We start from the raw sequence: 14,520 nt of genomic DNA, 5'->3' as shown, positions 1-14,520 counted from the left end.
TTTTGATAAACACCCAGCAACCAAACAAATAACGAGCCAGCAACAGCCTGAATCCTCGATAGCGCAATGGGTTGAGAAGCTGTTCTGTGTCGGTACTACTTTTGCGACTAAAAAGTTCCGAACGCTCTAATGTACGAAGTATACATCTCTGGAGCAAACAATACAAACATACCGCATTTAAATTAACAACTACAGGCTTGAACACATGAATCTCCATATAAAATCCATGAGTTCGGTTGTTTTCTGAATCTAGATCTGCCGTGCACAAACGTTCAACACAAGCAAATTCCCAAGGCAAGTAACTCTCATACTTTGTCTACCGACAAGAGTAGTTCCCCTTTCAAATTTCTTTTCACTCCGTTTCTTCGACAACAGATTGCAATCCGACGGTCAGTTTTCAACAATATTTCATTTTATAAACAGATCACACGCAACCAAATGCACACATCTCATCAATTTAAAGAACATAAAGCGGTTTCATACACTATTTTCCCCAGAAAACTGAACTTCATACAGTTTTTAGCGTTGGAACACGGGTGCAAAAGTTCGTCTGCTAGTCCCATTTGACGAAAGAACATTATCCTAAGCGATACCAAAACATGAACAGAACACACAATATCTGCCTTTACCGCCACAGCAGAATAACAACATATCTGTTTACTTGATTTTAGTCCAAAACAGGGAAACTGACAAGAAGTGTTAACAGAATGGAATGATTTGCACGGAACTATACAACTGCGCATTGATCGATCGCCTTGCGCAGGTTGACTAGTTGAGTGAATACAATTCGATCAAACTTTCGCACAAAAACTCCTCTTTTCTTTGAATAAATTAAGAAAGGAGGAATAAAGAGGTTACACACCTCGTCTCAGTGATTATTAAAAATAATGGTCTCAGTCCGCTAACTTCGACCATTATTTTTAATAATCACTGAGACTCGGCATGTAACCTCTACATATTTTGCACCTACGCTTAGAGCAGGCATTTTGCTATGTATTAACGTGCATGTTCAGTCCATTACACACCACCCTTACCTGTCATAGTGCCTCTCAAAAGCCTTTCATGACATAACTTTGACTTACAAAATTAGAGGGTGTGCTTCGGAAATGAACTCTCACACTTAGTGTTTATAAGCTACCTCATCAGAGGTACTTGCAAAAGCCCAATGAATGCACTTCCCTCTGATATGTATTTCATTAGATTGTGGCTTACAAAACGTCTTTTATGAGATTTGACATTATTCAGAAAAGTGAAAATGACGTGACGTAACACAATTTCTGAACTGCAAGGCCTCCTGGTGCCGCTATGTGTTGCACGCAAACAATATTTTTACTTGCTGTTTAACACCTTCCAATTACTTGATAGTTCACTCAAAAATAGTTACTCTGCTGCCTGCGGTTAAGCTGATATTACCGATTTTTGCAACAAAGGTTTTTTTTCTGAAGTGCATTTTTCAAAAAAACTGGGCCACTTTGCCTTAAAAGTGCGTATAGCTGCTGCCACTTTTGGGTACCAAGAAAAGTTGTTTCAGAGACAATATGCATTTGTCTGTCAAATGAAATTAGATTTGCTCGGGAGTACCCCCGTGCCTTAAAATCGGCCTTAGAGCCATGTTTATTACTCGTCTATAATATTGTCAGGAATAAAATAACAGAGATAAAATATTATGGATAGCTGGGATCTTTATAAAAGACTAAAGAAAACAAAAAATCTCCCCAAAAGGCCAACGGTTAAAGTTTTTAGACTAAAAGAAAGGATCCCCCCCCCAAAAAAAAAACACGAACACATTTTAACTAAAGAATGAAAGAAAGGCCCATACTACTAACAGACACCATCACAATTAAAAGAATTTATTAAAAAAAAAAAAAAAACAAGGTAAGAAGTAAAAAAAAAAAAAGCAACAAAGACCTCGCTATAAATAGTATTGTCTTACCATCCCCTCTGCAGCATTTTGGTCCGCCGAAAAGTCCCCCAGTGTTCAAAGAATTACCGCAGCAATCAGACGAATATTCTGTGATGAACTGGCCTGTTGGACAGGCGGAATTCAAACTGACCATCAGACTAAGGGCAACGACCCACAACAGTCTGGAAGTAGCCATGGTGAAACGAGCCAGCGAGTCTTCCTCGGGTGTTTGATCAAACAGGAAGAGTGGAGCAGTTTCAGGGTGTCGTTACCAGCTCCAGGCGATGATTGGAGATTCTGTTCGCGAATCTGAGACGTTTCAGACCGTTATATACTGTAGCCTAATGAAGATGAGGGGCTGGGCCGTACGTTGACGTGCTGTCACTCATCTTCGTGTACGTGTCCATAACAGTCATTATTAGAGTGTGTAAAGTCCTTTCAATTCCATATATTTTTTTTCTTTTCAGATCTGTGGTTTCCATAATGCTGCACGAAATGAAGTCCTGATATTCACTGCATAGACAAAAGACGCCGCGCCTGCTGACCTACTCCAGGATGCGTGTGTTTAGTTTTCTTTTCATGTCTGCTTTCATCTGTCTAGTTAAGATAATCATATTTTTGCAAATCTTCTCCTAGAACCTTCCGGTTCCTACCCACCACGGTCTCAATATGCTTTTCAAAACGAGCAAACACGCTTTGTATTAACTCGAGGCTTTCCAAAGTGATGGTATGTTTCAAATGAAAACTGTACATACGTCGGATACGGCGAGGAACACACTCTTATTTTCTCCCTCTGAAGATAAACAACGCTTGATAATGAGGGCCTCTTAGCGCAAGTGTTTGTCTACTTGAAACCGACATTATTTTGACAAATACGAATGTTTTGTATGAGGGGTATGTTTACTGTCACCTGCAGTTTTTAAGCTATCCATATGTCTGTCGGTCGGTCGGTCTTTCTCTCTCATTCTCGCTCTCTCTCTCTCTCTCTCTCTCTCTCTCTCTCTCTCTCTCTCTCTCTGTCTCCCCCTCCCCAACTCTGTCTTCCCTCCCTCCCTCTCTCTCTCTCTCTCTCTTCTCTCCCTCCTGCTTCCGCGCGCGCGCGCGTGTGTGTAATCCTCTTGTACTTTATGCGTGTTGAAATATAGATGGTGTGTGTAAAACGTAGCTGCTGCAGTATGGTACTTTGTATTATTACGTATGAGCATATTTTGCATTGCTACCTTGTTGTTGAAAAGCAATTCTCAGAGAGCAATTAATCACATGCTGATCTTCTGACACGCACTGATTTCATTCCCTGTGTGTGTGTGTGTGTGTGTGTGTGTGTGTGTGTGTGTGTGTGTGTGTGTGTGTGTGTGGGTGGTTGTGTGTGGTTGTGTGTGTGTGTGTGTGTATGTGTGTATGTGTGGTTGTGTGTGTGTGTGTGTGTGCGCGTGCGTGCACGCGTGTGTGTGTATGTGTGTGTGCGTTTGATTGTGTGTGTGTGTATGTGTGTGTGTGCGTGCATGCGTGCGTGCGTGCGTGTGTGTGTGTGTGTGTGTGTGTGTGTTTGTGTGTGTGTGTGTGTGTGTGTGTGTGTGTGTGAGTCAAGTCTGTCTTTCTCCTCTAGTTCTTTTTGACGTAAAGCCAGTATAATATGCCTGAAGTCGAAATATCTAAACAACGTTTTCTTTGAACGTGTCCCCCCAGCGTACCGTATGGATGATTTGGACTCGTGCATGTCGAAAGTAGCATGTGCGGGTGGATTCGCTTCTTGCAGTAGACACGACGAAGATTAAATAACAGACACACACATCAGACCAAACAAACAAGGCATTTTGCGTTGCTTTATTGTTGCTAACAGATTACATCGAATCATCGGCTTTAAGTCACGTGTCAGGTTTCATGTATATAATTGACATTGATAAGTCTTGTTATCAGACCATGTGACGTTTGCAGCTGTTATTTCCTAGAAACTGGCCTTGTTATCAAAGCAATCCTACGTTCGCACTCAGGTCAGAGAAGGCGGGTGCCAATCTTGACGGGAAAGTATCGCTTCCTGTTGTGTCAGTCGGGGGCATTAGACAATGTCAGACGGAAACGTGAGTTGGTTTGGATCGCAGTCCTGATTGGGAACTGTAAAAGCCGACAACACTGGCTCCATGGTGTCCGTGTAGCAGAAGACTGGTGAACTGGAGTCCCCGGTCTGAAGTGTAGAGAAACCAAACAACGTGAACACCAGGCCATCAAATGTGAAATAAATTCAATCTGTGTGCCACCACTATTTGCCAACAAAAAGAAACTTGGCATATTTTGGGTATTTGATGATCTCACGAAGTGAACCCAGTTTGGTTGACCCTCGTCACATTTTGGGGTCACAACGGAGTCATGTTTGTTTTATAAAACTTAACGTTGAGGTTATCTCAGGCGTATTTGAAGCTAGAGCTTTGAAACTGTGAACACTTCAAGGGTTGGGTAATCTACAGACATGACCCTAGTTTGGTTGACCTACGCCACATTTTGGGGTCACAGCGGGATCATGTTCGTAAAAACTTTATGTTGAGGTTTTCTCAGTTATTTCACACAATTGTAGGTGTTGGTAATCAGCAGACATGACCGAAATGTGGCTTGTTTTCATCAAGTTTAGAGTCACAGCATGAAAATGTTTGCTGGAAAGATTTTCACCAGTGATAATGTCCACTTAGCTATCAAGGATATAAGTCTTGTCCTGATCAAGCTATGATATCCTTGTTTGATTTGGTCACAGCTTAGTGTCTTGTGATTTTAGTCTTGGCTAGAGTATTGGTGATGACATCATGTTATGATGTCATAGTGTCTGAAATGAGGTCACGGTATGATGTCATAGTGTCAGAAATGAGGTCATTCGAGTGTCTGAGTACACATGTTTTGTCTTGCCCAGCAAACATTTCATTTGGTCAATAAATAGAGAATACTACATGGCTTGCTGTGTCGTACCAGATTTACACGAGTTGTTTTTTTAAATATTGAACTGCGAGCGAAAGCGAGCTGTTCACTATTTGAAAAAGCAACGAGTGTAAATCTGGTACGGAACAGCAAGCCATGTAGTATTCTGTTTATCCTACATACTGTACTTACGTGTATTTTACTGAAAATGTCTTGCAGTCGAGGCAGCTAAATTGAAGACGCTTGTTTTAGAACCTCGATCTCTTCTAAAGCCTCGTGCAATCTATTACGTCAAAGCAAAAAAACGTCACTCTGAAAGTGTGGCGTGACGTGTTAGTTCTAAAGATTCATCGAGGGTAATTAGCGAGCGCAATTTGTGTTTCTATAATGACGTTTGTCTTGGTGACTTTGGCATCATAAGCAGTGGAAAAACAGGTCCCTGCCAGACTTGCTTGACATGACCTCATTTACATGATATACACACGTGTGATTTGAACGATTATTATCTCACGGGTGTCTCTCTCACGTATGTAGGATACAACATTTTATCGTACATACGTGAGAGAGACACCCGTGAGATAATAATCGTTCAAATCACACGTGTGTATATCATGTAAATGAGGTCATGTCAAGCAAGTCTGGCAGGGACCTGTTTTTCCACTGCTTATGATGCCAAAGTCACCGAGACAAACGTCATTATAGAAACAAAAATTGCGCTCGCTAATTACCCTCGATGGATCTTTAGAACTAACACGTCACGCCACACTTTCAGAGTGACGTTTCTTGGCTTTGACGTAATAGATTGCACGAGGCTTTAGAAGAGATCGAGGTTCCAAAACAAGCGTCTTCAATTTAGCTGCCTCGACTGCAAGACATTTTCAGTAAAATACACGTAAGTACAGAATGTAGGATAAACAGAATACTACATGGCTTGCTGTGTCGTACCAGATTTACACTCGTTGCTTTTTCAAATAGTGAACAGCTCGCTTTCGCTCGCAGTTCAATATTTAAAAAAACAACTCGTGTAAATCTAGTACGACACAACAAGCCATGTAGTATTCTCTATGGTTCTTATAAAAAAAAAAGTCATACGATATTTGTATTTGTGACCAAAATATGACGTTTTACACAGATCGAGACAGTCCGTGTTAGCGAGCTGTTCACTATTTCAAAAAGCAACGAGTGTAAATCTGGTACGACACAGCAAGCCATGTAGTATTCTCTATGGTTCTTATAAAAAAAAGTCATACGATATTTGTATTTGTGACCAAAATATGACGTTTTACACAGATCGAGACAGTCCGTGTTCCTCCGAGACTGTCGAGATCTGTGTAAAATGTCATATTTTGGTCAACAATACAAATAACATTTATGTATCGATTGATTCTGGTTAGAATTCCTTTCAGTTTTTATGATTGAACGTACACAAACATGCACTATTTTGTAGTCTCGGCTGGCCGCCTAAATATAAAGTTTTGTCGGCCTCTGACGTCACATGGCTCAAAGAAGGGAAATCCAGTGTTCAATCGATACATAAAATAAAAAAATACAATTCTAGAGGGTGTTGAGTATGAGGCTGGTGATGGTGGTGGGAAGGGGGTCAGGGTGCTGCAATTTTGTATATGTGGGATATTCTCGAGGTTCGATAACTGAATGGATTGATACGGGTGACATTAGGATCCATTTTGTGTCAATAAGTCAGATGAGAATGTTCTCTTGAACATTATTTTGTAAAGCTGGAACAGCATTTAAAAAAAAAAATTGTTTCCAATTGTGGGAGGGAGGGGGGGGGGGGAGGGGAATTCTCATTTAAAGATCTAAACAGTTTTAAAATGGGGGTAAACTTTCAGAGTATATGAATAGAAAATCTGCGAAAACTGGGTTTTGAATAGACCTAATCGGGTAATGGGGGTCTTTAAAGGGAGAGAGTCTTCTATTGGGTTGGATGGTTGGTGGAGGGGGGGGGGGAAGGGAGAGAGTCTTCTATTGGGATGGATGGTTGGTGGAGGGGGGGGGGTCAGAAGGGAGAGAGTCTTCTATTGGGTTGGATGGTTGGTGGAGGGGGGGTCAGAAGGGGGAGAGTCTTCTATTGGGTTGGATGGTTGGTGGAGGGGGGGGGGGGTCAGAAGGGAGAGAGTTTTCTATTGGGTTGGATGGTTGGTGGAGGGGGGGGGTCAGAAGGGAGAGAGTCTTCTATTGGGTTGGATGGTTGGTGGAGGAGGGGGGGTCAGAAGGGAGAGAGTCTTCTATTGGGTTGGATGGTTGGTGGAGGGGGGGGGTCAGAAGGGATGGATGGTTGGTGGAGGGGGGGTCAGAAGGGAGAGAGTCTTCTATTGGGTTGGATGGTTGGTGAAGGGGGGGGTCAGAAGGGAGAGAGTCTTCTATTGGGTTGGATGGTTGGTGGAGGGGGGGGTCAGAAGGGATGGATGGTTGGTGGAGGGGGGTCAGAAGGGAGAGAGTCTTCTATTGGGTTGGATGGTTGGTGGAGGGGGGGTCAGAAGGGATGGATGGATGGTGGAGGGGGGTCAGAAGGGAGAGAGTCTTCTATTGGGTTGGATGGTTGGTGGAGGGGGGGTCAGAAGGGAGAGAGTCTTCTATTGGGTTGGATGGTTGGTGAAGGGGGGGGGGGGAAGGGAGAGAGTCTTCTATTGGGATGGATGGTTGGTGGAGGGGAGGGGGGGGGTCAGAAGGGAGAGAGTCTTCTATTGGGTTGGATGGTTGGTGGAGGGGGGGGGGAGGGAGAGAGTCTTCTATTGGGATGGATGGTTGGTGGAGGGGGGGGGGGTCAGAAGGGAGAGAGTCTTCTATTGGGTTGGATGGTTGGTGGAGGGGGGGTCAGAAGGGGGAGAGTCTTCTATTGGGTTGGATGGTTGGTGGAGGGGGGGGGGTCAGAAGGGAGAGAGTTTTCTATTGGGTTGGATGGTTGGTGGAGGGGGGGGGTCAGAAGGGAGAGAGTCTTCTATTGGGTTGGATGGTTGGTGGAGGGGGGGGGGGTCAGAAGGGAGAGAGTCTTCTATTGGGTTGGATGGTTGGTGGAGGGGGGGGTCAGAAGGGATGGATGGTTGGTGGAGGGGGGGTCAGAAGGGAGAGTCTTCTATTGGGTTGGATGGTTTGTGGAGGGGGGGGTCAGAAGGGATTGAGTCTTCTATTGGGTGGGATGGTTGGTGGAGGGGGGGGGGGTCAGAAGGGAGAGAGTCTTCTATTGGGTTGGATGGTTGGTGGAGGGGGGGGTCAGAAGGGAGAGAGTCTTCTATTGGGTTGGATGGTTGGTGGAGGGGGGGATCAGAAGGGAGAGAGTCTTCTATTGGGTTGGATGGTTGGTGGAGGGGGGGGTCAGAAGGGAGAGAGTCTTCTATTGGGTTGGATGGTTGGTGGAGGGGGGGGGTCTGAAGGGAGAGAGTCTTCTATTGGGTTGGATGGTTGGTGGAGGGGGGGGGGTCAGAAGGGAGAGAGTCTTCTATTGGGTTGGATGGTTGGTGGAGGGGGGGTCAGAAGGGAGAGAGTCTTCTATTGGGTTGGATGGTTGGTGGAGGGGGGGGGGTCAGAAGGGAGAGAGTCTTCTATTGGGTTGGATGGTTGGTGGAGGGGGGGGGTCAGAAGGGAGAGAGTCTTCTATTGGGTTGGATGGTTGGTGGAGGGGGGGGTCAGAATGGAGAGAGTCTTCTATTGGGTTGGATGGTTGGTGGAGGGGGGGGGGTCAGAAGGGAGAGAGTCTTCTATTGGGTTGGATGGTTGGTGGAGGGGGGGTCAGAAGGGAGAGAGTCTTCTATTGGGTTGGATGGTTTGTGGAGGGGGGGTCAGAAGGGAGAGAGTCTTCTATTGGGTTGGATGGTTGGTGGAGGGGGGGTCAGAAGGGAGAGAGTCTGCTATCGGGTGGGATGGTTGGTGGAGGGGGGGGGGGTCAGAAGGGAGAGAGTCTTCTATTGGGTTGGATGGTTGGCGGAGGGGGGGGGGTCAGAAGGGAGAGAGTCTTCTATTGGGTTGGATGGTTGGTGGAGGGGGGGGTCAGAAGGGAGAGAGTCTTCTATTGGGTTGGATGGTTGGTGGAGGAGGGGGGGGTCAGAAGGGAGAGTCTTCTATTGGGTTGGATGGTTGGTGGAGGGGGGGGGTCAGAAGGGAGAGAGTCTTCTATTGGGTTGGATGGTTGGTGGAGGGGGGAGGGGGGGTCAGAAGGGAGGGAGTCTTCTATTGGGTTGGATGGTTGGTGGAGGGGGGAGGGGGGGGGTCAGAAGGGAGGGAGTCTTCTATCGGATGGGGAGGGGGTAGGGTCTAAAAGGGGAGGGAGTACGTCTTATTTGGGGGGAAAGAGGGTAGGGTCTTAAAAGGGGGTTCCACTTAAGGTAAATGACGAAGAAGTCCCGTCGCGATATAACCTTGAACGGTTGAAAACGACGTTAAACACCAAATAAAGAAAGAAAGAAAGAAAGAAGAAGTCGTGTAAGTATTTGCTTTACTTGTTTTGAGGATGCATTATTTCTGGTGTGGGTCTGTATTTCCTAGAATCAATCAACACTTGGCTCTTGTGTTTATGAAGACAAACCTAATAGCAAGAAAAGGTAGTTCGGTGGATTGGCTATATATACAAACAATGCACTACGTATTTAAACAGCCAAGCATAGCGTCTTACACAAACTCGGCTTAGCGCACTTTTGCTTTTGCCATTTCGAATGCTGTACTCCGATGTAAAAAGTGTATAGGACGGTGCCCTGTTACGCGCTGAAGGGAATTATAATGGGACAATTTTAGACTGAATGCACCAATGGCGCAGCGCGCACAAGTAAACCGAACCCTGATGAAACACACATACGTACATACATGTACACATGTACACATACATACATACATACATACATACATACATACATACATACATACATACATACATACATACATACATACATACATACATACATACATACATACATACACACATACATACACACATACATACATACATACATACATACATACATACATACATACATACATACATACATACATACATACATACATACATACATACATACATACATACATACATACATACATACATACATACATACACAGTGGAAGAGCGATACATTTACAATTGGTCCATATATGGACCATGGAGGAAGCTTTTACGAATCACTGTTACAAGCCACCTATACTTCAAATAAACATGATACAACTTAGTGTGCAAATCAGTCTTATTCAAATTTGCTTGAGATCTAACTGTTTCGGTTTGACAAGAGCATTATTTGAAACACAACAGGAAACTACCAAAACTTATCAAAATCAGTTGGAAAATCAATGCAATTATCAACTTTCACGTACAGGAGACTGTTTGGTATATTTTTGGAAAGCTCGAGGGCTAGTCATAGGTTAGTTCCAGCAAGCTCCTTTATGAATGACTGTAATCATTTTGTTGAAGGTGGTCCATATTTGGGGACACACACACATACTTTAAGACATTGCTTTTGTTTTTTTGTTTGCGCTAGAAACGCGGGACCAACATTGCATGCTATAAAGTAACAAACACAGTCTTAGGCACAAAAAAAAATTTAAATTTAAAAAAAACCAAAAAAAAACCCCCAAAAAACCTTTTTTTTGGGCGGGAGATTTTATTTAATAAACTGATTGACTGTTTTATATTTTGTATAACATAGATATATAATGTATACTTAATATAATATATAATGAGCTGTTATTGATATTATAAGATCGTAAAATAAAGCATCTCCGTTTGTAAGCCCTAATATCTCATTGAAAAAAAAAGCTGATTCCCAAAAGAGAAAGAAAAAAAAACCAAGAAAAAAAAACCACAGTCTTAGCTAGCTGTGCGTTTGGTTAGAACATAAATGTTATGCTGAATCTTTTTCTGTATATATTGCACGCAAAAGCTACTCTTAACCAATTGTTTCAATACGTAGATTTGTATTGCACTCCTTTTTGATGAATTTGATTTATTTTATCGATTTACAGATCTTAATCTTATTATCTCAAACAAGAGGTTCCTTGTGGATCTTTTTAACACGGCACTCACCCCGCAGTTAGCTCCGTCAGTTGCGGATATGTAGCAGATCTTGTCAGCTTCGTTAGGTGTGTATGCGTCTCCACCCTCCACAGTCGCGCACTCTGACTTCCGATAATCTCCGCGTACATCTATCCTTTTGGCTATGCCGTCGAATGTAATTGGAGGAGCTGCAACATTATAAGGTAGACTCTGTTGTTAGCTTCAAATATATCATTACAGCTGGAAGCTCTTGTCTTTCCTGGTGCTGCGTACGCTACGTGGTGATTGCCAGAGGACAAGAATGTTACCTTGTATTTAAACAATTAAGGCTAGAGTCTACCCTTGAGAACAGGAAGAGAGACCGCACATACATTTACAAGATCTCCTTTCGTGACAACTGCACCAACTAAAAACAAGTCGCGTAAGGCGAAAATACAATATTTAGTCAAGTAGCTGCCATTTTTCAGCAAGAGCGTATACTCGTAGCATCGTCAGTCCACCGCTCATGGCAAAGGCAGTGAAATTGACAAGAAGAGCGGGGTAGTAGTTGCGCTAAGAAGGATAGCACGCTTTTCTGTACCTCTCTTTGTTTTAACTTTCTGAGCGTGTTTTTAATCCAAACATATCATATCTATATGTTTTTGGAATCAGGAACCGACAAGGAATAAGATGAAAGTGTTTTTAAATTGATTTGGAACATTTAATTTTGATAATAATTTTTATATATTTAATTTTCAGAGCTTGTTTTTAATCCGAATATAACACATTTATATGTTTTTGGAATCAGCAAATGATGGAGAATAAGATAAACGTAAATTTGGATCGTTTTATAAATTTTTATTTTTTTTTACAATTTTCAGATTTTTAATGACCAAAGTCATAATTAATTTTTAAGTCACCAAGCTGAAATGCAATACCGAACCCCGGGCTTCGTCGAAGATTACTTGACCAAAATTTCAACCAATTTGGTTGAAAAATGAGAGCGTGACAGTGCCGCCTCAACTTTCACGAAAAGCCAGATATGACGTCATAAAAGACATTTATTAAAAAAATGAAAACAAGAGGCGAAGCCTTCAAGGCTCACGTAAGAAATCGACAAACAGTAACACAAACTCAATCACTCCGTCACACATACACACACACACACACACACACACACACACACACACACACACACACACACACACACACACACACACACAGTAAGCATAGGTGAAACTATGCAAGAAAGCGAGACCCTGGATCTGCCAAGAAGTCTCGGCCCGCTCACAATAACAATGACCGAGACTTTCAGTAATTCCTTTGCGTGACGTCTAACCCTCTTACGTCATAATGTGACGTCTTCAAATAGTTTCTATCACACACGTCGAACACTTTTGACCGAGACTGACGTAATCCATAGACTCGGAAATGTTAAAGTTTCTACCACAGACATACACACATACATACATACATACGCACGCACAGACAGACAAAGTTTATCATCGCATAGGCTACACTTACGTGAGCCAAAAACGTCTGGGGATTTCATACCCAGGAACTCTCATGTCAAATTTCATAAAGATCGGTCCAGTAGTTTAGTCTGAATCGCTCTACACACACAGACAGACACACACAGACAGACAGACACACACGCACGCACGCACATACACCACGACCCTCGTTTCGATTCCCCCTCGATGTTAAAATATTTAGTCAAAACTTGACTAAATATAAAAAACACACACTCATTTAATCTGTGACAACTGCACCAACTACAAAAAAAAACACCACTGATTTTATTTGTGTTTGCCTGTTTTTGAAAATTATACCTTTAGTTCATATGATGCGTTAGTTTTAACAATATATGTGTGTGTACGTGTGTGTGTGTGTGTGTGTGTGTGTGTGTGTGTGTGTGTGTGTGTGTGTGTGTGTGTGTGTGTGTGTGTGTGTGATTTTGAGTTACGGAGTGAGAGACTGAGTGCGTGAGTATGTGTGTGTGTGTGTGTGTGTGTGTGTGTGTGTGTGTGTGTGTGTGTGTGTGTGTGTGTGTGTGTGTGTGTGTGTGTGTGTGTGTGTGTGTGTGTGACGGAGCGAGAGACTGATTGCGTGAGTGTGAGTTACTGTTTGTCGATTTCTTATGTGAGCCTTGAAGGCTTCATCTCTTGATTTAATTCTTTTAAAATGGCTCTATTTGTGCTCTTCATTGAACAAACTTAGTGATACCTGTGTTTTCGTCGATGTCAAAGTAAACGCCAATACATGCATGACGTTTTAGAGGAAAAATATGGGAAAACAATCAAAAAGAGAGAAAGTATTTTGACTTGCAGGTATGGACGTTCACTTTCACGTTAGATTTGTGTGGGCGCGCGTGTGCGTGTGTGTGTGTGTGTGTGTGTGTGTGTGTGTGTGTGTGTGTGTGTGTGTGTGTGTGTGTGTGTGTGTGTGTGTGTGTGTGTGTGTGTGTGTGAGCAAGAACCGGCAAGAGAGAGATGGAGAGAGAGAGAGAGACAGAGAGAGAGAGAGAGAGAGAGAGAGAGAGAGAGAGAGAGAGAGAGAGAGAGAGAGAGAGAGAGAGAGAGAAAGAGAATCAATCAATCAATCAATCAATATGAGGCTTATATCGCGCGTATTCCGTGGGTACAGTTTTTATATGCAATTTATATCGCGCACAAATTCAAGGCGCATGGATTTATAGATGCCGTGTGAGATGGAATTTTTTTACACAATACATCACGCATTCACATCGGCCAGCAGATCGCAGCCATTTCGGCGCATATCCTACTTTTCACGGCCTATTATTCCAAGTCACACGGGTATTTAGGTGGACCTTTTTATCTATGCCTATACAATTTTGCCAGGAAAGACCCTTTTGTCAATCGTGGGATCTTTAACGTGCACACCCCAATGTAGAGAAAGAGAGAGAGAGAGAGAGAGAGAGAGAGAGAGAGAGAGAGAGAGAGAGAGAGAGAGAGAGAGAGAGAGAGAGAGAGAGAGCGCACGTACATACATTTACATGTGCGCTCACGTTTGCGTCCTAATGATTTAAATTTCACTTATGTATCATGATTTTAAACTTTCTGAAGGTATTCTATTATTTATTTTAGGACATTGCAGATTGTGAACACTTGGAAACAGCGCATGTCACTCAACATTTTTTAGAGTACGATCCTGTTTACCGTTCCTTGTATGTATTACATGTTTAGGAATTTCTTATCAATTTTACAAATTTCATTTCATGTTTGATTGTGTTTCAAAGATAGGTACAAAGTCAGTTTTTTGTTTATTTACCAGGAAAATAACTGTCTTCTATTTTTCTTCCTCCAAGAGTTTTTTGTTAGGTGTGATCCATTACATTGTTGATTTGTTTTCAGTAGAATCTTAGTTATTTATTCAGAAGTGGTTTTTTCTGTTGACAAAAGTCTAAGTTTTAGTCATTAACTAATAAATTAGCACTTTCAGCCTTATTGGCTCACGAAGTGTAGCCTATGCGATCGTAACTTTGTCTGTCTGTGCGTGCGTATGTGCGTGCGTGCGTGCGTGTGTATGTCTGTGGTAGAAACTTTAACATTTCGTCATTTGAAGACGTCACATTATGGCGTAAGAGGGTTAGACGTCACGCGAAGGAATGTCTCGGTCATTGTTATTTTGAGCGGGCCGAGACTAGTTGGCAGTCGTGTCTGTAAGTAGGCTACATGCAGACAGACAGATCTAGATCTAATGTCTCGCTTTCTTGCCCAGT

At 42.8% G+C, this 14,520-nt stretch overlaps 2 protein-coding genes across 3 annotated transcripts in view; both read right to left on the bottom strand.

The window, feature by feature from the left end:
* The window catches only part of LOC138959096 (uncharacterized), a 73,046-nt gene extending 70,824 nt beyond the window's left edge, over positions 1-2,222 (bottom strand). The window contains exon 1 of one of the 2 annotated variants that reach the window (XM_070330448.1): positions 1,934-2,222. In XM_070330448.1, coding sequence (XP_070186549.1) covers positions 1,934-2,099 — 166 coding nt within the window. In that variant the 5' untranslated portion in view covers positions 2,100-2,222. The remainder of the gene's footprint in view (positions 1-1,933) is intronic. The other variant, XM_070330449.1, reaches the window with a different exon arrangement.
* A 1,490-nt stretch (positions 2,223-3,712) lies between these two features.
* The window catches only part of LOC138959095 (uncharacterized), a gene marked incomplete at its 5' end in the record, with an annotated part of 15,098 nt that continues 4,290 nt past the window's right edge, over positions 3,713-14,520 (bottom strand). The window contains 2 exon segments of the mRNA XM_070330447.1: positions 3,713-4,085; positions 10,830-10,987. Of these exon segments, the coding sequence (XP_070186548.1) occupies positions 3,960-4,085; positions 10,830-10,987 (284 nt within the window).

Source organism: Littorina saxatilis, linkage group LG2 (assembly GCF_037325665.1).
Source record: "Littorina saxatilis isolate snail1 linkage group LG2, US_GU_Lsax_2.0, whole genome shotgun sequence".
NCBI lineage: Eukaryota > Metazoa > Mollusca > Gastropoda > Littorinimorpha > Littorinidae > Littorina > Littorina saxatilis.
Note: the sequence above shows the minus strand (reverse complement) of the source record. Positions and strands in the feature narration are given on the sequence as shown.